Source organism: Mobula hypostoma, chromosome 11, assembly GCF_963921235.1.
Source record: "Mobula hypostoma chromosome 11, sMobHyp1.1, whole genome shotgun sequence".
In the NCBI taxonomy this organism is placed as follows: domain Eukaryota; kingdom Metazoa; phylum Chordata; class Chondrichthyes; order Myliobatiformes; family Myliobatidae; genus Mobula; species Mobula hypostoma.
In genome coordinates, this window is record NC_086107.1 from 99,502,387 (window position 1) to 99,528,472 (window position 26,086).

The 26,086-nt window shown below is 43.7% G+C and overlaps 1 protein-coding gene across 1 annotated transcript in view; it reads left to right on the top strand.

The window, feature by feature from the left end:
- The window catches only part of ddx59 (DEAD (Asp-Glu-Ala-Asp) box polypeptide 59), a 29,800-nt gene extending 5,477 nt beyond the window's left edge, over window positions 1-24,323 (top strand). Inside the window, exons 3-8 of the mRNA XM_063062632.1 lie at window positions 1,072-1,251; window positions 10,386-10,475; window positions 13,250-13,501; window positions 15,037-15,189; window positions 18,392-18,520; window positions 21,820-24,323. Of these exons, the coding sequence (XP_062918702.1) occupies window positions 1,072-1,251; window positions 10,386-10,475; window positions 13,250-13,501; window positions 15,037-15,189; window positions 18,392-18,520; window positions 21,820-22,089 (1,074 nt within the window). The 3' untranslated portion in view covers window positions 22,090-24,323. The remainder of the gene's footprint in view (window positions 1-1,071; window positions 1,252-10,385; window positions 10,476-13,249; window positions 13,502-15,036; window positions 15,190-18,391; window positions 18,521-21,819) is intronic.
- Window positions 24,324-26,086: the final 1,763 nt, after the last annotated feature.

Genomic DNA, 26,086 nt, shown 5'->3' on the forward strand with positions numbered 1-26,086 from the left:
AAGAACTAAAGAAACGTGAGCCAATAGAATTCAAAGGTCAACTGAAGGGTAGTCAATCAGGACCAAGGCAAGCGAACGGGGGACTATATAAACGCGAACGCTCCCAGAGAGAAACAACAACTGCACACTGAGGACATCACCTCGACTGGTGATGAAACGTCTGCAAGCTAATTGCCAAGCTCGACAAACACCGCCACATCGAATGCCTCATCCTGAGCTACCAATATTTACCACCATCGGTGATACACACTTTTAGAGTTGAGGGGGTTCGCCACCAGACTCAACTCCTCTGTGTGCAGTAGCGTAAGGTGCCTGAACTGCGGAACTCCTTCACGGAGCCCTTGCATTGGTTGTAGCAAACTCAGTGTGTCCTTCAGCATGTACTCCTCCAGCCTGAAATGTGGCAGTCAGCAGCATTCCCTTATGTACACCTTGCTGTGCTGAACACTAAGTTTTGGGCAGACCAAAGAGTGGCTTTCATCAGGTCGATCTTCCAGCAGCACCTAATGGCTATCTCAGTATGTGTCCCTGGGAACAACCTGTAGATTGGAGGGTCAAGTCCCTACAACTGAGTGGAGAGTGGATATAGCCAGTACAAAGAGGAGGAGGGGGGTATGAGACAGGGGCTATAAGATTATTGGTTGACCATGGAGGGGTGAATGATGACAGACAGATGGAGCCTGGTTGAAGAGAGGGAGAAGTGGATTTGCAAGAGAGAGGCTGATGGGTGATAATGGAAGCAGATAAAGAAAGGAACTTCCAATGCAGTCAAGGGAATGTAGGGGGAACCATTAATGCAAGAAATTCTGCAGATGCTGAACGTCCAAAGCAATGTACACAAAATGCAGGTCAGGCAGCATCCGTGGAAATGAAAAAGCAGTGGGCATTTTGGGCCAAGACCCTGCTTCAGGACAGCTGCTGGAGGGTGATGCAAGGACACAAAGGCACTGGTGTTGGGATCTGATACGGGGGGGGGGGGCAGGCGGGGTGAAATAGCAGACCAGACTGGAGGACTGAGTAGTCTACTTCTGTTCCTTGTTTGTAAATGAGAATTATTTTCCTTCATTTCAGAAGAAAGATTCTCTGCAGCAGCCTGTGGGGTTGATATTGACTCCAACACGTGAGCTTGCCATTCAGATTGAGCGTCAGGCCAAGGAGCTGATGATGGGTCTCCCCAACATGAGGACAGCTCTGCTGGTTGGGGGGATGCCCCTCCCACCTCAGCTCCATCGGCTTCAACAAAACATTAAGGTAAGGTCTGCAGCAATGTGTGCTGTTCTGCACCTTGCCCTTTGATATTCACCTTCAGGGATTTCTTTTTAATCTTTATTGAATTCCTTTCAGTTTAAACCTTTGTTTTCTGTCACCTGATATTACGAAACACCATCACGCTCTCATGGCCAATCATCTTGGAAGAACATGAATAATGATTACGAGGTGTTATTTAACCACTTTAGGCCAATCCTCACGGATTTCACACACATACAGTTTCCAATTGTAGCTGTCAGATCAGGAATATAGGCTGATGTTATCTTCATCTTTTTCCGCTGTAAACTGCATCTTTTGCTGAGAACTGCCACTGCTCAGATTGGTTCTATCATCTGGGTGTAAGGGTCAGTTATACTCTGGCTTTTTCACCAGTGACATCCAAGCCATTTGACTGGAACTGAGCATCAGGCTTTGAGAAACATGCTTTAATGTCACTATTGATGGCCCAATGCAGGCTACACAACATTACACAGGGTTTCCATGGCTGAATCTATGCCTAAATTCAGACAATGATCCTCACTGAAGGGTTTCCCTTCTAAGCTGTACAAAAAATGAAGGGGTTATCTTTTGAGTTAAAGAGATTACTGAATGGTCCCAGAATTCCCAATGCCACTAACCGGTGATTCCACTGCCAGCATCTTCCACCACCAATCCATGCACCTATGTCACACCTTTGTTGCGGCAAAACCATCCCACGGTGCTTCTTTGGAGCATTACCTGGTACAATTCCAAGCAAAAAGCTGCAGATGTCTATAAATCTATAACGATGACAGGAAATGCTGAAAATATTTAGCAGGTCAGGCAGCATTATAGAGGGAGAGACAGGCAGCCTTAAAATGTTCTTTTGGAAAAAGGGTCAACACTGAAGTACTATATGGACAATTAATGGAAAGTTTTGTCCAGTTGGAAGGTTTTAAGTTGCTACCGTGAGGAGGAGAGGAAGGCAGAGAGGTCATGAGAGGGGATTCAGGTGTTCAGACAGCTGAAGGTGGAACCCAGTGGTGGAGTGATTAAAGTCAGGAATACAGTAAATCAGAAGAGCTGCCTGAGGGGATGGAAGGACTCGGCTCCGGTACTCTGCCAATCTTCGGTCACCCTGCACCACCTCTCCGATGCAGCCAGACCTCATCCAGAGAATTATCCCTGATCTTCAGCACTTCATCTGGGAGTACCAAGACTTGGGAGCCCTTTTCTGGATGCCCAGACATTGCCTCTGTGTCTGTGGAACCATTCATATTGAAAGCCACTTATTTTGGGGTTATGTTTGGAATGGTAGAGTGGAATGATGGAGGAAATGCCTTTGGAAATGCTTGGGACTGATAACCCTGTCTCTCCCACTGCTCACTACTTTAGCTGTTTACCACTCAGAGCCATGTTCCAGGAATTTTAACTAAGACTATTTGTCCCCAGCCAACCTGTACAACAGCCAGCCTTTTATTTTCACCACCACTTCACCTCTCCCTTCCACTGTCTTATTTCATAGACTACTTATTCAGCATCCCTTCGGCGGGAGATCCAGGTGAATAGTTTGGGGTGATCACTCCTAACAGTAGGGTGATAGTGTTGGAGTCAGTATAACATGTTGGGAGCTCCTAGGTTCTGAAAATGTGAGCTGGGATTTATTTTATGTAGAGCCGCAGTGAGGAATGGGCCTTTCCCACCCTTCTGGCTACATTGCCAGCAACCCACCAATATAACTTTAACCTAATCATGGGACAATTTATAATGACCAATCTGGTAAGTTTTTGGACTGTGGGAGGAAACCCACACATTCCACAGGGAGGATGTTCAAACTCCTTACAGAGGACGCTGGAATTGAACTCTGAACTCTGACACCCCAAGCTGTAATAGCATTGTGCTGAACTGCTACACCACCATGGCGTGCTAGTAGAGGTTCCAGAAGCAGCAAGAAGCAAGCTCTTGCAAGTACAATGGATTCTGGTTCAATGGGATATATTGGAACCGGTACAGTTTGGCCCAATTAACCACCTGCCGCCCCAATTAGCAAAAGTTTCATGGAAATAGTTTAAAAGGTGATTAAAAAGAAAGACAAACTATCATTTAACTGAGTAGCAATTTATATACTTAAATGAAATACAGAACAAATTAGAACACTACCTTTGCTACTACAGTACTATAGAACTGTGTATTAGTTCCTAATAGTTATTGACAGAGGAATTCATCCATTGTATCCTATCTTGTTCTTTCGATTGACTGCAAATGAACAGATGCCCAATGCAGATAATGGACTGCTTTCATAAAATGCTTCGATGATTGCATCCTCCAAATCTTTATTTTCATTGTAGCATTCAAGCTACCTTCAAATTCTTCATGGTTCATAACTGCTAAAGTAGTGAAATAGTTTCATTTTTACTCCCGGCTGTTTCTGGCTTCTCCAAACCTTAATGCTTGAAACCGCACTTTCAGATTGGCAAGTATGACGTTGTGGCCATCTCTGAAACTTGGCTAAAGGATAGTTGCCGTTGGGAGCTGAACGTCCAAGGATATTCGGCGTATCGGAAAGATAGGTTAGTAGTCAGAGGGGGTGGTGTGGCCCTGTGTATAAGAAATAATATTAGATCATTAGAAAGGGATGACATAGGATCGGAAGGTGTAAAGTCTGTATGGGTTGAATTAAGAAGTGGCAAGGGAAAAAGGACCCTAATGGCAGTTGTATACAGGCCTCCAAACAGCAGCCGGGATGTGGATTACAAATTACAGCAGGAGATAGAAAACATATGTCAGAAGGGCAATGTCATGATAATCGTTGGGGATTTTAACATGGAAGTGGATTGGGAAAACCAGGCTAGTACTGGACCTTGAGAGAGAATTTGTAGAATGTCTAAGGGATGGCTTTTTAGAACAGCTTGTTGTTAAGCCCACTAGGGGATCAGCTGTGCTGGATTGGATGTTGTGCAATGAACCGGAGGTGATAAGAGAGCTTAAGGTTAAGGAACCTTTGGGGAACAGTGATCACAATACGATCGAGTGCACTTTGAAATTTGAGAAGGAGAAACTAAATTCCAATGTGTCAGCATTTCAGTGGAATAAAGGAAATTACAATGGCATGAGAGGGGAACTGGCCAAGGTTGACAGGAAAGGGACACTAGCAGGAAGGACAGCAGAGCAACAATGGCCGGAGTTTCTGCGAAAAATGAGGGAAGTGCAAGACATATGTGTTCCAAATAGGAAGAAATGTTCGAATGGAAGAAGGACACTACCGTGGCAGACGAGTGAAATCAGAGCCAAAGTAAAAGCAAAAGAGAGGACATACAAGGAAGCCAAAACTAGTGGGAAGATAGAGGATTGGGAGTGCTAAAAAACTTTCAGAATGAAACTAAGAAGGTCATTAGGAAGGAAAAGATGAATTATGAAAGGAAGTTGGCGACTAATATCAAAGAAGAAAGAAGATACTAAAAACTTTTTAAAGGGTAAAAGAGAGTTGCGGGTAGATAGAAGACCAATAGAAAATGATGCTGGAGATATTGTAATGAGAGACGCAGAGGAACTAAATGCTAAACTAAATCAGTCTTCACAGTGGAAGACATCTGCAGCATACTGGACGTTCAAGAGTGTCAGGGAAGTGAAGTATGTGCAGTGAAAATTACAATTGAGAAGGTGCTCAGGAAGCTTAATGGTCTGAGGGTAGATAAATCTCCTGGACCTAATGGAATGCACCCTCGGGTTCTGAAAGAAGTAGCTGGAGAGATTGCGGAGGCATTAACAATGATCTTTCAAGAATCGATAGATTCTGGCATTGTACTGAATGACTGAAAAATTACAAATGTTACTCCGCTATTTAAGATGGATGGGAGGCAGCAGAAAGGAAATTATAGACCTGTTAGCCTGACGTCAGTGGTTGGGAAATTGTTGGAATCGATTGTTAGGGATGAAATTACAGAGTACCTGGAGGCACATGACAAGACAGGCCAAAGCCAGCATGGTTTCCTGAAAGGAAAATCCTGCCTGACTAACCTACTGCAATTTTTTTGAGGAAATTACAAACAGGGTAGACAAAGGAGATGCAGTAGATGTGGTGTACTTGGATTTCCAGAAGGCCTTTGACAAGGTGCCACACATGAGGCTGCTTAACAAGATAAGAGCCCTTGGAATTACAGGGGAGTTACAAGCATGGGTGGAGCATTGGCTGATCGGCAGAAAGTGCAGTTGGAATAAAGGGAATCTATTCTGGCTGGCTGCCGGTTACCAGTGGCGTTCCACAGGGGTCGGTGTTGGGACTGCTGCATTTTACAATGTATGTCAATGATTTGGACTGTGGGATTAATGGATTTGTGGCTAAATTTGCCGATGATACAAAGATAGGTGGAGGAGCGGTTAGTGTTGAGGAAACAGAGAGGCTTAGATAGTTTAGGGGAATGGGCAAAGAAATAGCAAATGAAATACAATGTATGGTCATGCACTTGGGTGGAAGAAATAAACAGGCAGACTATTGTTTAGACGGGGAGAGAATTCAAAATGCAGAGATGCAAAGGGACTTGGAAGTTCTTGTACAAGATACTCTAAAGGTTATCCTCCAGGTTGAGTCGGTGGTGAAGAAGGCGAATGCAATGTTGGCATTCATTTCTCGAGGTATGGATTATAAGAGCAGGGATGTGATGTTGAGGCTCTATAAGGCACTCGTGAGACCACACTTGGAGTATTGTGAGCAGTTTTGGGGTCCTTATTTTAGAAAGGATGTACTGACTTTGGAGAGGGTTCAGAGAAGATTCATGAGAATGATTCCAGGAATAAAAGGGTTCCCATGTGAGGAACGTCTGGCAACTCCTGGGGTGTGTTCCCTGAAGTTCAGGAGAATGAGGGGGGATCTCACAGAAACATTCCGAATGTTAATAGGCCTGAACAGATTAGATATGGCAAAGTTATTTCACATGGTAGGGGAGTCTAGGACAAGGGGGCATGACTTCAGGATTGAAGGACGTCCATTTAGAACAGAGATGTGGAGAAATTACTTTAGTCAGAGGGTAATAAATCTGTGGAATTTGTTGCCATGAGCATCGGTGGAGACCAAGTCATTGGGTGCATTTAAGACAGAGATAGATAGGTTCTTGATTAGCCCGGGCATCAAAAGGTATGGGAAGAAGGCAGGGGGAGTGGGGATGACTGGAAGAATTGGATCAGCCCATGATTGAATGGCAAAGCAGACTTGGTGGGCCGAATGGCCTATTTCTGCTCGTATATCTTATGGTCTTAATTCCGTTCTGAATTGTCTTTGTTTATTTCTCACCAACTATCTTTGACAAAAATCACTGCTTTTTGAACACAAACACATGCAACTGATGCTATTTAAAAACAGTGTGGTGTCTAATGGCCACACAGCTCTGCACTACTAACACTAGTTAGAAACTGTTTGGCAATAGTCTCCTATCCCAATTAAGTGACATGGTGCCCCAAATAAACATAGGGAGTCCTAGCTATTTTCTCAATTAGTTTTTGTTCTTTAGAAGTTGTACCAAATAAGCAGTTGCCCTGATTAACCGATGGCCCAGTTAACTGGAATCCACTGTATTTGCAAAGAAAAGTCACTCTATGTATATTAATATATTATTCTTGAAGCATTATCAGCTGAATGTAGTTGAGCCCCATAGCATTCCTATCAAAGATCAAGTGCCTAAGGAAGTGAGAGAATACGTCATCTCAGAAAGTATGGGGAAAGGTTGTAAAAGGTGGTGTCCTGTGATAGTGCCGAAAATGTTCCTTAACTCAGTCCTCAAAGGGAATTAATTTTTGGGGTGTGTTTTCACTAATAGGATTATTGCCCTTGGTCTCTTTGATATAGTGTTGCTGTGATTTCTTTCCAAATTGCTGATAGCAGAGTGGTATGCTTCAGTAAGTTTATGGCCCATCTAAAATGTAGTAGAGAACCACTACATTGCTGTGGGTTTGGAGCCAGATCCTACCTAACATGCAAAATACAGCAGGTTTCTGGAGGGAACCAGTTGAGATTTAATGCCGATCTGAGAGTTTCATGGATATCAATATCAGACGGCCTGTTTTTGTAATTTACTGACTATTTTTAAACTGGATCAGGTTAGAAGTTTGCAGAAGAAGCTTGGTGTTACAACCAGAGTAATTACATTAAAAGATAAGGATTAGCGTTATTTGTCATGTACATTGAGACACAGTGAAATGCATTGCTTGTGTGTTGGGGCAGCTTGCAAGTAGCTCCACGCTTCCAGCACCAACATAGCATGCCCGCAACTTACTAACCCTAACCTCTGTCTTTGGGATGTGGGAGAAACTGGAGCATCTGGAGGAAACCCAGGAGGTCATGGGGAGAATGTACAACTTCCTTACAGACAGTACAGTGGTGGAAATTGAACCCCAAGCTTACAATTGGTGTACTGTAAAATGTTGTACTAATCGCTACACTACCGTACTGCCCCGAAGGAAATTAAGCTAAACCTTTATAAGTTACTAATATGACCACGGGTGGAGTATTCTGCCACAGCACTTTCAGCGGGCTGGCAATCTAGAGGAGGGTGCAGAAGAAATTTTCTAGAATGATAATGGAATGAATGACGTTCTATGAAAGAATTGGTGAAGGTTGAAAGGCTTAATGTAGGTGACTAAACAGAAACAAAAATGGTAAATGGGAGGAAACTGTTTCTAGTGACAGAATGATCAGAATCGGGTTTAATATCACCAGCATATGTCATGAAATTTGTTGTTATGTGGCAGCAGTACATTGCAGTACATAAATAAAAACTGAATTATAGTGAATGAGTAAGGTAATGTTAATGGTTTGAATGTCCATTCAGAAATCTGATGGCAGATGGGAAGAAGCTATTCTTGAATCATTGAGTGTGTGTCTTCAGGCTTCTGTACCTCCTCCCTGATGGTAGCAATGAGAAGAGGGCATGTCCTGGGTGATGGGGGTCATCATAAATTCCAGATGAATTATGTTAATATTTTCTGCTTTGCAAGTTATTATATCCGGAGTGAACCATTCAAAAGGGGAGTGAAAGGGTACATAAAAGTAATTTCCAAAAGTAAATTGTAATAAGAAAGTGGGGCTAATCAGATTATTCTTTCAAAGATCCATCATCCTTCATTGGTACATTGGGCAGAATGACCTCCTATGCTCCGATAGTCTGTGATTCTATAAAGTATTCAAACACAGTAACATAACTTAGATGATTAGTCCAGGAAGTTTTCTGGTGGGCTGCCAGAGACTAGTAGTATACCACAGGGGTCGATGTTGGGTTCGCTACTTTTCATGTTGTATGCTAATTATATGAATGACAGAACTTATGACTTTGTGGCCAAGTTTGTAGACAATAGAAATATTGATGGAGGGCCAAGCAGTACAGAGGAAGCACTGAGTCTGCAGAAAGTCTTGGACAGATTAAGAGAATAAAACCAGAGAGCACAGCTTCATACTAGAAGGAAGTTCTTTTAGGGTGGTGAATCTGTGAAATTCATTGCCACAGACTGCTCTGGAGGCCATGTCAATGAGTATATATTTAAACCGGAGATTAATGGGTGATTGATTAATAAAGACATCAAAGGTTACAGGGAGAAGGGGTTTGAGAGGAAAATAAATCAGCCATGAGCAAATGGAGTAGCTTTGCTGGGCTGATGGCTGAATAGCCTAATTCTGCTCCAATGTGTTCTGCTTGAACGTAGCCACAACACTAATGTATTCCAGATTAGTTTCCCTAATCATGATACTAATATGAACTTGATTACCAGACTACCATACCATAATGGCATCCTAAATGCAGATACATTGTGTACACTTCAGCTGTCAGATGAAGATTTATGAATATAATGGTTTAAGGTGTCTGCCATGTGGTCAGACTTTCTGATCAAAACACTTCCATGTGGTAGATCCTGGGTATAACAAATGGCACCTTCACAATCTCAACACATTGCAAACCCTTTACAGCTAACAGCCTTCTGTACCTAATAAAGTGGCCACTCAGTAAATGTATGTAGTCTTCAGATGCTGTAGCCCATCCACTTCAAGGTTCAATGTGTTGTGCATTCAGAGATGTTCTTCTGGACACAACTGTTGTAACACATGGTTATCCACGGTCAAAATCACCGAAATCATTTGAGTCACATTTCTTCCCCATTCTTATGTTTGGCCTGAACAACAGCTGAACCTCTTGACCATGTTTTTGTGCAGTGAGTTGCAGCCACATGATCTGCTGATTAGATATGAGCAGATGTACACTCAGTGGCCACTTTATTAGGCACGTCAACGAAGGCAGTTGAGAGAAATTGGTCAGGGTTTTGTGCTCCAATTTTGGAGTAAGACTTTATCCTCCCATTACAAAGCTGAGTTAATGTTCACCCAACCACTCATGACTGGCACTTAGCTCTCCACTTTTTAGGTTGTGCAGCTCTGCCCATGACCTAGTCTTCCGGCTTTGTGTTGCTGCTACTCAGATGCTGTCTCCATTTTAGCAGCTGGGGAAGGTTTTCCTCAGTAACAGTCTGTTCTAATGCTGAGCTGGGCCTGCTGGCTATATGTGGGCTCTTGCAAGGGCATTTGGAAGTGGGACAAAGAAAGGCAGTAGCTAACACTAGATTGTTTAAAATAGGACATTTCCTTTGCTGTTTTCCAGTCTAAAACATAGTAAGCATCACATCACTGAATACTGTGTAATATTTTTCTCTGCTATTTCAAAATTATTGTGGAGAATCAGGGGAACACAGGACTTCCCTTCCAAACAGATATCTGTGGCTGATTTCCACCAGCCTCCTCTTTGTGTTCTCCATGGGCAGTTCGTCAATCTCTTCTCACCAGTGGAAGCTTCTCTGCCTGCCTTCTGCACCTTGACGTATCCTATCCCCTCCCTGAGGGACTATCAATCCTTCCCTTTCTGGCCATCTTGCTAACTTCAGTCTGAACCACCTCCCCTGCCTTTCATTCACCCTGACTTAATCCACACTGTGTACTTTGTCCAATGGTCTGATATCCATAATGGTTCCTTCCCTTCAAGCTCTGTTTACTCCTTTTCCATCTTCTCCCCTCCAGACTGCCCATTCGGTCCATCTCAATCCACTCCACCCATTCTAGGAGTGTCTCTCCTCTGACTGCCCTCTCTGCGGGATGTTAAATTTTAATTGGTAGGTCTGTTCTGCAGGTTATTATTGCCACCCCTGGCCGACTACTGGAAATACTGAAGCAGGAAGCCATCAGCCTGTGTGGACTGCAGATTGTGGTGGTTGATGAGGTAAGTCTTCTCAGGTCACCACTCTTCAGGGAAAAGTCCTAGCCTATCTAGTCTCGCCATATAAAAGTGTTCTCCTTTTAGAGATATTTTGGGATTCAGTACCCTTGAGGCTGGATCAAACCAGCTTAGCTGATTGCCTCTTACCCAACTCTTTCAAGCTGAAATGAGTTGGACTGCTCTCATTCCACGCTAAGCAGTATTGGCCACAAGGTGATAATCTTGAATTGCTACCTACTATTGTTCTGGGCTTGGGATAGTTTTCCTAAGAATTTATGCTGAGGGAAGTAATATAGCCCATCAAGTCTTCCTCTGCTGTTGGTTAAGATTTTACTGGACATCTGAATCACTTTCTTGCCCAGTACAAATCTTTGATTCCCCTCAGCACCACATGTCTTTCATAGTCATAGTCATACTTTATTGATCCCAGGGGAAATTGGTTTTCGTTGCAGTTGCACCATAAATAATAAATAGTAATAAAACCATAAATAGTTAAATAGCAATATGTAAATTATGCCAGGAAATAAGTCCAGGACCAGCGTATTGGCTCAGAGTGTCTGACCCTCCAAGGGAGGAGTTGTAAAGTTTGATGGCCACAGGCAGGAATGACTTCCTATGACATTCTGTGTTGCATCTCGGTGGAATGTGTCTCTGGCTGAATGTACTCCTGTGCCTACCCAGTACATTATGTAGTGGATGGGAGACATTGTCCAAGATGGCATGCAACTTGGACAGCATCTTCTCTTCAGACAACACCGTCAGAGAATCCAGTTCCATCTCCACAACATCACTGGCCTTACGAATGAGTTTGTTGATTCTGTTGGTGTCTGCTACCCTCAGCCTGCTGCCCCAGCACACAACAGCAAACATGATAACCCTGGCCACCACAGGCTCGTAGAACATCCTCAGCATCGTCCGGCAGATGTTAAAGGACCTGAGACCTTTCGATCTAAATATACTTGGTGAATGAGAATTCACTGCCCTCTGGAGCAAAAGGTCCTTAAACTGGAGTAAAGAGATTCACCTTGGTTTCAGGCCAAATTGGCAAGCCACTTATTCCGAGACATCCCCCTTCAGCTGTAGATACTCTAGCCAGACTAAACAGCTTCTTGGCACCTCTCATCATATTGTTTTACTGTGTTATTGGAATACTTTGACTCTGCTGGATATGTCCTGTAATTGTTTGATGAAATGGCGCTGAAGATGCTTTACTCCCTACCTCACCTGCCCAAGCAGCGATTAGGGAACAGCACAGAAAACAGGCTCTTCAGATTGTCCATAACCCTTATCTATACTAACCAACTTTTCTAACTGTGCTGGATCTATTTGACTGTGTTGGCCCATATCCCTGTCTTGCCTATCTATGTACCTGTCCAAAAGTCTTTTAAGTGTTGTAATTGTACCCACCTCTACCACTCCCATCTGGCAACTTGTTCCATATACCCATCAGCCTCTGTGTGAGGGGAAATCTTGCCCCTCAGATCCCCTTTAAATCTTTGCCCTCTCACTTTAAACCTATACCTAGTTTTGGACTCCCTTACCATGGGGAAAAGACCATTCATCTTATTAATACCCTCATGATTTTACAAACCTCTGCCACCTATGCTCAGGGAAAAATCTTAGCCTATCTAGTCTCTCTTTATTACTCAAACCATCCACTCCAGGTAACATTCTCATTTATTTTTTGTACCCTTTCCAATTTAATGGCATCCTTTCTGTAGCAGGGTGACCAGAACTGTACATAGTATTCTAATAGTCTCCTATCAGTCAATACCTACCCACTGATAGGCATTGATTTATAGGAGACCATTGTGGGAACAATGTGCGGGAGTAACAACATGAGAGCAGGTTTCTCAACACAACCAATGCACACCTGATTTATTTTCCATGCAAAGAGATAATACTAATCACACTTGCCTTCCTTTTTTCCTAACCTTTATCCACCCCTCCCCATACATGCAGTGTAGTCTCTAATTATAGCATTGTTCTAGTTAACTAATCCTGCCAGTGAAAGACCCCATAGCCCTTGTTAAAGATGCTCCTGCTCTGTGTTGGATTTCATGCATTTCTTCTTCTTGGGCTGTCCTTTGTGATCAAGGATGATTTGTTCTCACTTTGGTTTTATGGATTCTGAAGTGGCTTACCATCCAAGAGAACCACAACCTTGTTGTGGTTTGGAAGCTGACGTACCTCAAAGATTCAGAGAGCTGTTGGCTGGAGACGGGGCTTTATGCTTTGGCTCTTGGTAGAGTCACACATGCCAACAGGGCAAAGGGTAGAGCCAGACTAAGAGTGGTCCACTGGTCTCTAGGTTCAGGGATTCAGCTCAGGACTAACAACCTGATTGGTCAGAAAAAAGTTGTTATGGAAACAGCAATGAAGAATCTTTCTCTGTGATCAACGGTATGGACAGACAGAAATAGAGGACCTTCATTGCTGCCCTAAATGCCAACAGCATAATGGGCAGTAAGTAAGTTAGCCACTTAGATCCCCAACAGTGGTCACTGTAAGAGAGTATCACCTGTTCGTCACATGCACCCCAATTTGAAAATATATTGTCATTTTTCATCATCACTAGGTCTAAGTCTTGTAAACTTTCCCCTCTCCTGTAGTACTATGAGGATGGATCCACTGATGGATCGTAGTAGTTATAGAAAGCAACCCACTGTAACTTTTGGGAAACTGAAGACTGGTCTTGCCAGTCCTGAAAAGAACAATTAATGTGTATGCTGCACAGTTGCTGGAAATAAAACATAAGTGCATGATCTTTTGTTGAGGTGGATACGATGTTGAAGATGGGTTTCCAGCAACAGGTGTTGGATATCTTGGAGCAAACGCCCGAGGAGCATCAAACAATTCTTGTCTCTGCCACCATCCCAGCAGGCATCCAGCAGCTTGCCAGCCATTTCCTGCAGGATCCCATCAGGATTACAGTTGGAGAAATGAACCAGCCTTGTTCTAATGTCCGTCAGATCATCCTGTGGGTGGAGGAGCCTTCTAAGAAGAAAAAGCTATTTGAGATTCTGAATGTAAGTAGACTTGGAATTTTTTTGTGTGAATTAAAAATAGGAAGTCTCCATTCCAGCCCTACATGTGGGCAAGGAACTATTGGGGAAGTGCTGCGTTCCATTCACATATAAAGTTTGGTGAGAAATTTGGGGTGTGGAACTGAGCCAAGTTTGGTCTTCAATTTGTGAGGAATTAGCCAGTCTCAGCTAGCAGACACGAGGAATTCTGCAGATGCTGGAAGTTCAAGCAACACAAGGGTCTCGGCCCGAAACGTCAACTGTACCTCTTCCTAGAGATGCTACCTGGCCTGCTGCATTCACCAGCAACTTTGATGTGTCTCAGCTAGCAGAGGCAGTTTATAGTTATACTTTGTCATCAGCAGGATTCCCTATTTTGAAGAAAGGGGAGAGTGGGGATGAGTGCTTGTCCAGGCGCTATGTGGTATCCGGGGTGCAATGGCACAGCAGACAGCTGTAGCTCCTCAGCTCCAGCAAAGCCAGTTGTATTCTGCCCTCTGAAGCTGTGATGTGGAGTTCACATGTTCATCCTGTGACTATATAGGTTCTCCCTCCCCAACAGCCCAGCCCTGTGTCTAGTTTCCTACCACATGCCAAAGATTGGATTAGATTAGATTATGAGGACACTCAGTCCTTGTTTATTGTCATTTAGAAATGCATGCATTAAGAAATGATACAACGTTCCTCCAGTATCATATCACAGAAACACAAGACAGACCAAGATAAAACTGACAAAAGCCACATAATTATAACATATAGTTACAACAGTGCAAAGCAATACCGTAATTTGATAAAGAGCAGACCATGGGCACGGTAAAAAAAAAGTCTCAAAGTCCAGATAGCCCCCACATCTCACGCAGACAGTAGAAGGGAGAAACTCTCCCCGGCATGAGCCTCCAGCGCTGCAAACTTGCTGATGCAGCACCCTGGAAGCACCCGACCACAGCCGACTCTGAGTCCGTCCGAAAACTTAAAGCCTACGACCAGCCCTCCGACACTAAGCACCATCTCTGCCGAGCGCTTTCACCCCGCCCCGGCCGCCGCGCAACAAGCAAAGCCGAGGACTTGGGGCCTTCCCCTGCGAAGATTTTGGATCACACAGCGGCAGCGAAACAGGCATTTCAGAAGTTTCACCAGATGTTCCTCCGTGCTCTCACGTCTGCCTCCATCAAATCAGAATTGTGTACGGTACCCTACTTGACAGATTACAGATATTCATCACCGGAGTGGCCGCTGCGCACTGCGTCGCGTCGCCATCTTCTCCTCTCCTCGATGTAGTTGTTCTGTAGGTTAATTGACTACCATAAATTATCCTTGGTGTGGATGTGGGTTATGAGAGAATTGGGGGGGGGGTGGAATGATGATACCTGTGAGAGGGAAATAAATAAGGAAAGGGATTGGTGGGATTGCTGTGCAACCGTAGGGCCGATGAATCAAACAGCAACCTTCTATGTTGTAAGGAAATATGAATATCTGCCTATTGTCGTAACATTAACAGATAATTTTAACGAGTTTTTTTGTTTATTGCACTTGTACAGGATGGCAAACTGTTTCACCCACCTGTGCTGGTATTTGTGGACTGCAAATTGGGAGCTGATCTCCTGTCCAGTGCCGTGGAGACCATCACTGGCCTGAAGTCAGTAGCCATTCACTCTGACAAGGCCCAGTGTGATCGGAACCAGATCCTACAGGTAAATCGAGACTGACATCCGGTGCATGATTAGTGTAGTGTTTTACTGAATCTCAATGCCCAGCGTCCACCTTTGCTTGGAATCAGTTCAGCTGATCAGATAAGGGCAGAGTTTGTATTCTCCCCATGAGAATTTGTGCCCCTCTGAACTTTCGGAAAAGGGAAGTTTATCCTGAGTTCACTTTCCTGATCACTATTGACATACATTTCCTCTTGGAAACAATATCTGATCAGGTCTAAAAGACACCTAGGATTTGTTATTTAGGAAAATGTCTGAACAGCCTGCCTTACTTCCTTGCACAGAAGACTATTTCGCTCCTCAGATACATGTCAGCATCCAACAGAGCAATTCATCAGTGCTATTCCCTTTCCTTAATCTCATTCAAATAACCACTAGCTCTCCTTTGGGTTTTTATAATCACTTATACCAAAGGGTATCCATCAGACAGTTCATCTTTTAGCACATCAGTGAGATGTGGGATACCAGCAGAAACACGCACAGACTCGGCAAACGTACAACCTACATGCTGACTGCACCAGAGATCAAGATTGAACCCTGACCGTCAGAGCTACGTAACAGCAAAACTGCCCAATACAATTGAGATATTGGAAGAAAAGGAAAGAAAATTAAATCTACCTGTATGTTGTGACTTTACTGATAATCGCCAACAAAAATGTGAGCTAAAGGCCAGATGATCAGTGGAGTGACATGGGGAGATTCAGCAACTAACTGATGACCATCTAGGGAAATGATCCACTCCACTGAGAGTCAAGAATGGAGAAGAGATTGTCAGGAAGAATGGAGAAGAGTTTGTCAGGATAGACCCTGGATATGAAAAGGAGCACTTGAGGAGATTTCCAGATGTACAATTCTGTCTTTGAGACTACTAAAATTATTCAGTACGTCTGGTGCTGCCCCAGTTTAACAGACATCTAAAAAAGTTGGAACACCAACTGTGAACTATCAAGCCCGGTAAAGCAGATGAGATCCCAGCTGAAGTTCTAAAGCACAGCAGGGAAGTACTGGCAAAAATTCATGACTTGGTCAGGGAAGAGGGGGACCTGCCAGGGGTTCTCAAAGCCACTTCCATTGTGACTTTCAAGAAAAGAGATGCTTGATTGTTCTCCACTTGCATCTCCCTGCGGGAAAGACATCACAAGGCTCCCCCTCCCAGTGGCCAAACAATTCATCCCAGCGTCACAGCACAGACTCGGTCCATCAGTGACTGCAATGGATGTGGCCCTCACTGAGCAACAAACTGAAGAAAACAGCAGGGAACAGCACCAACTACTGTACCTGGCCTTTCTCAAGAGTTTAACAAGGAGAGATTGTGGAAAATTTTCTTAACATTTTGCTGTGCTCTAGCATAAAAAGTATAGACCTTAAACTGAGGCAAAGTTCTTACACCAAGCTGCTTCCAATGCATAATATTACCTTCCAGCCCTGCAAGATTCACATTGCAAAAATGGGGAGAAATTGATCTTTTCCCATAACTTGGGAACAACTTCTCAGTGAGGACAGGCATTGAAGACATAATTAACCATTACCTCTACTGCTTCAGCTCAGTGTTCAGCTGAAAAAAAAAGAAAAAGCATTTAAAGACAAAGACTGTATCCACTACTAATCTTGTGTTCTACCAGGCAACATTGATCCCTGCATGAGAAAATCTGCAATGCAGGAAATCCAAAGCAACACACGCAAAACGCTGGAGGAACTCAGCAGGCCAAGATGATCCCTGTTATCCTATACGATTTGGAAATCTGCATAACCTCTGGATGTCTCTCCTGAATTCTCTAAGTCCATGTTTGACTCCAGGCTCCAATCACACACAACCAACTCTGGTAGACAGCCATGTTGTCCTGTGCTGACACCTTATTCTGAAACAAGGGCACTATACAGAGTTCCTCATAATTAGAGATTTCCATAAGATATAAAATGGTTTGAGTGTTCTCAAAGACTCGCCGAGAAAATGTAGCTTCCTTATTGACCAGTGGAAATCCCTGGCCCTGTCTAGTCAAAGAACATCCAGGAAAGCATCAAGAATCTTGAGTCCCCATGATAGGAGCTCACAGATGTCTTCAGGAAGGAATGTTATAGAGGATATAGATTTGAAAGGAATGTATAATCTCTAATCATCAATCCAACTTCTCCAACAGGTTTCACCCACCCAACTAGTGGTTCCTTATTGACCCCATTATCCATCTCAGAATTGTACAATCTTTATAATGAAGCCAAGTCATCCTTAACCTCAAGATTAAGACATCCAAAAGCACAGTACAAATGAAGCTAGATACATGTAGATGCCCACACTGTTTCAATTATGTTGATTGGCCAAGAAGCTTGTTTTTTTCTCCTTCTCTCTTAAATAGTGGCATTGGATATTTTGTGTTCACCCATTTTATCTGAGGGCAAAAACAAAAAGTAAATTTATTTCTACGCCAGCTTCTCATCACTGCAGTAGTGCGGTTGTCCATATTTCTATATTCAATCTTCTGAAGGGAAATTTGAACCCCTCATTTGGAAAGGAAAGAATAATCCTCTGAGCCATAGCTGGAGAGCTGGCAATCTGAGCCTATACTGCAACTGGAAGATTATCCACTATGTATCATAAACTGAAACAGTAGAGCTTTAAAGGTATTAAGAATTAGTGGGATACATGTTTGCCATGGCAGAAGGCTTTCTATCAGATTCCACCTATTGTGGTTAAATATTAACACCTTATTCTTGTATTATAATGTTACATTTGATCCTGGAAAATCATTAATAAAACAGGTAGGTTTTCACTCTAGGCTAACAGTTTCCATCGGTGCTATTTCTAGGCTAGCTTGCTAATGCTTGCATTTATCATATTTAATTTTGGGATTTTAGTGCAACATAAACTCTGTCTCCAGCGGCATAAACTCCGACTGGGGATTGCACTAAAAACTTCAGGGGAAAAAATTTAAATTCATTAGACTTTCTCTTTGCTGCTCAGAAGCTGAGCTGCTACAGGTTTGCTGCTTCCTTCCTTTTCTGCTTTACTCTGGGCTTGTTTGTGCCTTTTGGCACTTCAGCAAATTTTACCATTCTCAGTGGCGGGTGAATATGGTGTCCTGCATGGGGAAAAAAATTTGGGGTAGAGAGGGTGCACTTAAATGATTACAAAGGTGAGTTACTGCTCAACAACATTTCTCCAGGACTTGCTGATGTATATCTTTTCCAGGGTCTGCTTCAAGGAGACTATGAAGTTGTAGTCAGCACAGGAGTTCTTGGCAGAGGGCTAGATCTTGTCAACGTCAGACTGGTTGTGAACTTCGACATGCCACGCACCATGGATGAATATGTACACCAGGTAATGCTGTTCCACTGTGTGAATTCCTCACTTCCTTTTACTGTGCTCTCTTGTTCCAAACTCTGAAATCTACAACAGTCACAAATTGGCAGGAGACCATTTAGCCTAACCACCTTGTATGCTGACCTGGATGGATTGATGGGTCTGATTTTCCCCTTTCATGGGTTCAATTAGCCAGCCAGTGGTGTAGTGGCATCCACACCAGACTTCGAGGCGAGTGGTTCCAGGTTTGAATCCGGCCAGCTGCTTATATGCTTTCCATCTGTGCTGGAATGAGTGTTCAGCTAGCAACTGGGCCTCGTAATAAACAGACAAAATGCTATAGAAATGGCAAGATTGCCACCCAATGCACCACAAGGTGTAGAAAGGAACAACAAACAAAACAATGGGTTCACCTGACACAATATTTTCAATGGGATCAATTTTTTTTTCCGATTTTGTTAGGTAAAAGAGTTAAGCACGTGCACAGAGGTCTAATTGATCTATAGTATTTCTGTGCTGTACTTTCTTCTTGATTTTTGTTGCCCGTTACATCAAAGTTCAATGACATGAAGACTTTTAATTATCTCTTCCACTTTCTTCTCTATCTCTGTACATAGCCTGTATATGTGCAGATCCTAACTACAAAGGAGAACTGTCACACTTTCTTCCATTCCCTCTAAGACCTACCTCTGGTATGATCTTCCACACCCTCTCCTTTGACATGCTATAGAATGGTGCTCAGAGCTGGATAGAATATTTCAGCTGAGTTCAGTCTAGTGATTGATTGAAGAATCAGTATTACTATGGATCTATTTATAAAAATCACAATCTCATAGAATATAAAACAGAATAGCACAAGAACAGTTTCTTCAGCCCACAATGTTGTGCAGAACCAATTATCAAATGGCCATCTAAACTCAAACAACAGGAATTCTGCAGATGCTGGAAATTCAAGCAACATACATTGGCGCTGCTTCCTGCACGCATGCAGAACTCGTTGACTTTATTAACTTTGCCTCCAACTTTCACCCTGCCCTCAAGTTTACCTGGTCCATTTCCGACACCTCCCTCCCCTTTCTAGATCTTTCTGTCTCTGTCTCTGGAGACAGCTTATCCACTGATGTCTACTATAAGCCTACTGACTCTCACAGCTATCTGGACTATTCCTCTTCTCACCCTGTCTCTTGCAAAAACGCCATCCCCTTCTCGCAATTCCTCCGTCTCCGCCGCATCTGCTCTCAGGATGAGGCTTTTCATTCTAGGACGAGGGAGATGTCTTCATTTTTTAAAGAAAGGGGCTTCCCTTCCTCCACTATCAACTCTGCTCTTAAACGCATCTCCCCCATTTCACGTACATCTGCTCTCACTCCATCCTCCCACCACCCCACTAGGAATAGGGTTCCCCTGGTCCTCACCTACCACCCCACCAGCCTCCGGGTCCAACATATTATTCTCCGTAACTTCCGCCACCTCCAACGGGATCCCACCACTAAGCACATCTTTCCCTCCCCCCACCTCTGCATTCCGCAGGGATCGCTCCCTACACAACTCCCTTGTCCATTCGTCCCCCCCATCCCTCCCCACTGATCTCCCTCCTGGCACTTATCCATGTAAGCGGAACAAGTGCTACACATGCCCTTGCACTTCCTCCCTTACCACCATTCAGGGCCCCAAACAGTCCTTCCAGGTGAGGCATCACTTCACCTGTGAGTCGACTGGGGTGATATACTGCGTCCGGTGCTCCCGATGTGGCCTTTTATATATTGGTGAGACCCGACGCAGACTGGGAGACCGCTTTGCTGAACATCTACGCTCTGTCCGCCAGAGAAAGCAGGATCTCCCAGTGGCCACACATTTTAATTCCACATCCCATTCCCATTCTGACATGTCTATCCACGGCCTCCTCTACTGTAAAGATGAAGCCACACTCAGGTTGGAGGAACAACACCTTATATTCCGTCTGGGTAGCCTCCAACCTGATGGCATGAACATCGACTTCTCTAACTTCCGCTAAGTCCCCACCTCCCCCTCGTACCCCATCTGTTACTCATTTTTATGCACACATTCTTTCTCTCACTCTCCTTTTTCTCCCTCTGTCCCTCTGAATATACCTCTTGCCCATCCTCTGGGTCACCCCCCCCCTTGTCTTTCTTCCCGGACCTCCTGTCCCATGATCCTCTCGTATCCCCTTTTGCCTATCACCTGTCCAGCTCTCGGCTCTATCGCTCCCCCTCCTGTCTTCTCCTATCATTTTGCATCTCCCCCTCCCCCTCCAGCTTTCAAATCCCTTACTCACTCTTCCTTCAGTTAGTCCTGACGAAGGGTCTCGGCCTGAAACGTCGACTGCGCCTCTTCCTATAGATGCTGCTTGGCCTGCTGCGTTCACCAGCAACTTTGATGTATGTGGCCATCTAAACTGTTCCTTTCTGCCTACACAATGTCCATAACCCTTCCATATCCCTCACATTCTTGTGCCTATCCAAATTAAGAGTTCCAAATGTATCTGCCTCTCCCACCACACCAGACAGCACATTCTAGCTAGAATAAGTCCCTTCAACCACTACCCTCAATAGGTAAGCTAGTTCTGAATCCAGACGGTCATCGTGCCCTGAATCCCAAGCATCTTAATCTTCTGGATGAGCTTCCCATGATCGACCTTGTCAAATGCCTTCCTTAAATGCATGTAGACAACATCTAGAGCTCTACCTTCATAAATCACCAGTGTCATGTTCTCAAAAAAACTCAATCAAGTTAGTAAGACACAACTCACCTTACACAAAGCTGTGATGGTTCTCCCTAATTAGGCCATGGTTTTCCAAATGCTCATAAATCCTATCCCTAAGAATTCTCTCCAATTACTTCCTTATCACTGACATTAGACTCACTGGTCTATAGCTACAGGATTATCCCTGGTTCCTTTCTTGAATAATGCAACATTAGCTACTTGCCAGTCATCTGGGACCTCGCCTGTGGCTAGAGAGGACATGAAGACATTGATCAAAACCCCAGTAATCTTATCTCTTGCCTCTCTCAATAACATGGGGTATATTCCATCAGCCACAGGGTACTTATCCACCTTAATTCTCTATAAGAGACCCAAAACTATCTCCTCCTTTACCCTAATCTCATGTATTTAAATAGCCTCATCAACTTGTCTTGCTGCCTTGAGAGTTCTGTATGTTAATTATTTCATGTTAGACTAAGAGGGGAAAGATATTTGAAGGACACAGCCACAGGGATATTGGAAGTGCTGCAACATAGTTTCGGTGTGTACTTACTAGAGCTCTAATACAAGTTGTACATACTTGTTATTGCAGGTGGGGAGAGCAGGTCGTTTGGGCCACAGAGGAACGGCCATCACCTTTGTGAATAACAACAGCAGCAGGCACTTCCTGGAGTTGGTGAAGAGGGTGAAGCCAACAGGTACGCTGCTGCCCCCACAGCTCCTCAACTCTCCGTACCTGATTGAGCAGCAGCGTAGAGAGCAGCAGAAGAACAAGCAACGAGCGCAGCAAGACTTGGTGACTGGGGACAGTTTGATTGACATCATAAGGAAGCACGACCGCAGTGTGCAACAGAAGCGATAGCCCAGGGATCTTGATGAGACTGCTGGCCCTGATTAACACCACCTATCCATGCTGGATGTTATTTGCACAGGACTCCTTCCTTGGCCTAGGTGTTAGAGTCAGGTTGTGTTCACACAGAGGATGGGGGTGAATGGGACGAGAAACTCATTATACAAGCTGGATAGAGATGGCTGAATGTAATTCAGTGCTGCTTTAAGAATGTGAACTTGTCTAATAGTGTTCTATCTGTTTAAATGGGCTAAAATCTGAAGGATTATGTAAGTTCTACCAGATGAGTCTGTGCATGTGCAGCATTTGAGCCTGTCTGACAGTTTAGGCTATAGTCCTCCTCCTCCTTGGATTCTTGGAGGTAAAAGGTTCAATACCTTCTATCACTGGTATATGTTGTAAAACTTGTCATTTTGCAGCAGCAGTACATTGCAATACATAATTAAAAACTATAAATTACAATAAGTATAAATTTTAAAAATTAAATTAATTAAGTAGACCAACTCAAAGCAGTCCTGTAAGCACTCCTCCACCTCCCTCAACCATACCTTCTTGGTCCTCACAACTGATACTGCACCTTTAGATTCTGCTTATACACTAAATGTGAAGTACAGCCAGATAAGAACATAAGAAATAGGAGCAGGAGTCGGCCATCTGGCCCATTGAGCCTTCTCTGCCATTCAATAAAATCATGGCTGATCTGACCATAGACTTATCTCCACCTACTTGCCTTTTCCCCATAACCCTTAATTCCCCTACTATGCAAAAGTCTATCCAACCTTGTCTTAAATATATTTACTGAGGCAGCCTCCACTGCTTCACTGGGCAGAGAATTCCACAGATTCACCACTCTCCGGGAAAAGCAGTTCCTCTTCATTTCCATTCTAAATTTACTCCCAGAGTCTTCAGGCTAAGTCCCCTAATTCTAGTCTCACCTACCAGTGGAAACAAATTTCCTGCCTCTATCTTCTCTATCCCTTTCATAATTTTATGTTTCTATAAGATCTCTCATTCTTCTGAATTCCAGCGAGTACAGTCCCAGGCGACTCAATCTCTCCTCATAGTCTAGCCCCGTCATCTCTGGAATCAGCCTGGTGAACCTCCTCTGCCAGTATATCCTTCCTCAAATAAGGAGACCAGACTGCATGCAGTACTCCAGATACAGCCTCACCAGTACCCTGTACAGTTGCAGCATAACCTCCCTGCTCTTAATTCAATCCCTCTAGCAATGAAGGCCAACATTCCATTTGGCTTCTTGATAGCCTGCTGCACCTGCAAACCAACCCTTTGTAATCCATGCACAAGCACTCGCAAGTCCTTCTGCACAGCAACATGATGCAATCTTACTATTTAAATAATAATCTGATCTTCCATTTTCCCTTCCAAAGTGAATGACCTTGCATTTACCAACATTGTTCTCCGTCTGCCAGACCCTTGCCCCTCACTTAACCTATCTATAATCTCTCTGCAGACTCTCTGTATCCTCTGCACTTTGTTTCCCCACTCAATTTAGTGTCATCAGCACTAAGTGATTGGACTTTTCAAAATATGGTCATGAAATGGCATAAGTGTTCTTGGTATGACAGTGGTCAAGTGTGTTAGCTCCTCTGGTTCCATAGGTGATACATTGGTGGTAGTTGTTCAGAGATTTCTTTAAGCTGGCCTGCTTGAAATCTCCCGCAATGATAGGGAAGGCATCAGGGTGTGCAGTTTCGTGCCTGCTGATTTCATTGCTCAATTCTTCCAGTACCTGCCTGACGTTGGCCTGAGGCGGAATATACACTGCTACCAGGACAATGGTGGATAAAATGGATGACATTTGACCATTAGATGTTCCAGGTTCAGTGAGCAGAACTGTCACATTTGTCTACCACAATGAATTAATCATAAAGCTTACTCTACCTACTTATTTAAAAGACTCGGCTGTCCTGTCATTGTGGAGAATCTTGAAGCCATCGAGCTGCAGTGCTGCATCCAAAATGGTGGGGGATAGTCATGTTTCTGTGAAGCAAAGTGCACAGCAGTTCCTGATATCCCTTGGTACAGCAATCTTGCTCTGAGGTCTTAAATTTTATTTTCCAGAGACCTTACATTCTCCAACAGAATAGTTGGCAGTGGGGTCTAAAGCCTCTGCGTTTAAATCATACTTGCAGATGAGTCTGGTGTTCAAAGTTTGTCAATTTTTTTTGAGTATCAATATATATTTTTTAAGCATCTTAAAACAATGCTAATTACTGAATCTCCGTGGCTGTGACTGTGGCTTTCAGATGTAGTTGTCCGAAATGGGAATACTTGATGATTCCCCTCAGCACTGCACACAAAAAGTCAACTCTGAAGTGCCTAATGATATATTAACATTCACGCCTTGCTGATATATAATGTGCAATGTGTCTCCTGTTGAACAGTGTGTCATAGCACTGGTTCTATTTCTCCAACTTTACATTTTGTGGATCTCTAGACATTGAAAATCATTTACTTAATTAGGAGGTTCTATGCTGAGGGTGAGATTGTATCCGTCAGCAACTGGTCAAAATACAGTAGCTCAGTAATTACACTGAGACATAGAGCCACATAGATTGTTGACAAATGACACCTGCATCATCATCCTCACTTCAAAGTTCAAATTTATTATCAAAGTAAGTATGCCATTTACAACCTTAAGATTCGTCTTCTTGCAGGCAGCCACAAAGAAACACGATAGAATCCATGGAAAAAAATCACACCACAACAAAAACAACCAATATGCAAAAGAGAAACTGTGTAAACAATAAAAAAGTAATCAAATACAGTAATACATAAACATGAGCTGCACAGTTCCTGAAAGCAAGCCACTGCTGTGGATTCAGTTCAGTGCTAAGGTGAGTGAAGTCGTCCCAGAAGCACGATGGCAACAACTGCTCCCAAATCGGGCGGCATGGGATCAAGACTCTACCTCCTGTCTGATGTTAGTAGCAAGAAGAGAGAGAGATGTGTCAAATGCAGACAGATGGCACTTAGATTTAGACGCTTTAATCTGGTTTGACGTCTAATCAGCATGGAGTAATGGAGCTGAACACCGGTTTGTTTTCTGCTCTTGAGCCTCAACACAGTGATTCCCCGCACCCCCACCCCAAGTGATGGCCGTACCTGCATTCTCGAGAGTAAAGTTCACCAAATCCTTCAGGAGATTGTAAAATAGCTAGTTTGTTGGTTCAAAAATACATTTCTTAAAGGGAAATTACAGGCTGTGGATTACAGTAATCATATTTCAGAAGATGTACATAAACAATAGGTGCAGGAGTAGGCCATTCACTGTGATCATGGCTGATCATCCACTATCAGTATCCAGTTCCTGCCTTATCCCCATAACCTTTGATTCCACTATCTTTAAGAGCTCTATCCATCTCTTTTTTGAAAGCATCCAGAGACTTGGCCTCCACAGTCTTCTGGGGCAGAGCATTCCATATATCCACCACTCTCTGGGTGAAAAAGTTGTTCCTCAACTCCATTCTAAATGGCCTACCCCTAATTCTTAAACTGTGGCCTCTGGTTCTTGACTCACCCATCAGTGGGAACTTGCTTCCTGCCTGCAGCGTGTCCAATCCCTTAATAATCTCATATGTTTCAATAAGATCCCCTCTCAGCCTTCTAAATTCAAGAGTATACAAGCCCAGTCACTCCAATCTTTCGACATATGACAGTCCCGCCATCCCGGGAATTAACCTTGTGAACCTACGCTGCACTCCCTCAATAGCAAGAATGTCCTTCCTCAAATTTGGAGACCAAAACTGCACACAGTACTCCAGGTGTGGTCTCACCAGGGCCTTGTACAGCTGCAGAAGGACCTCTTTGCTCTTATACTCAATTCCCCTTGTTATGAAGGCCAGCGTGCCATTAGCTTTTTTCACTGCCTGCTGTACTTGCATACTTGCTTTCAGTGACTGATGTACAAGAACACCTAGATCTCGTTGTGCTTCCCCTTTTCCTAACTTGACTCCGTTTAGATAATAATCTGCCTTCCCATTCTTAC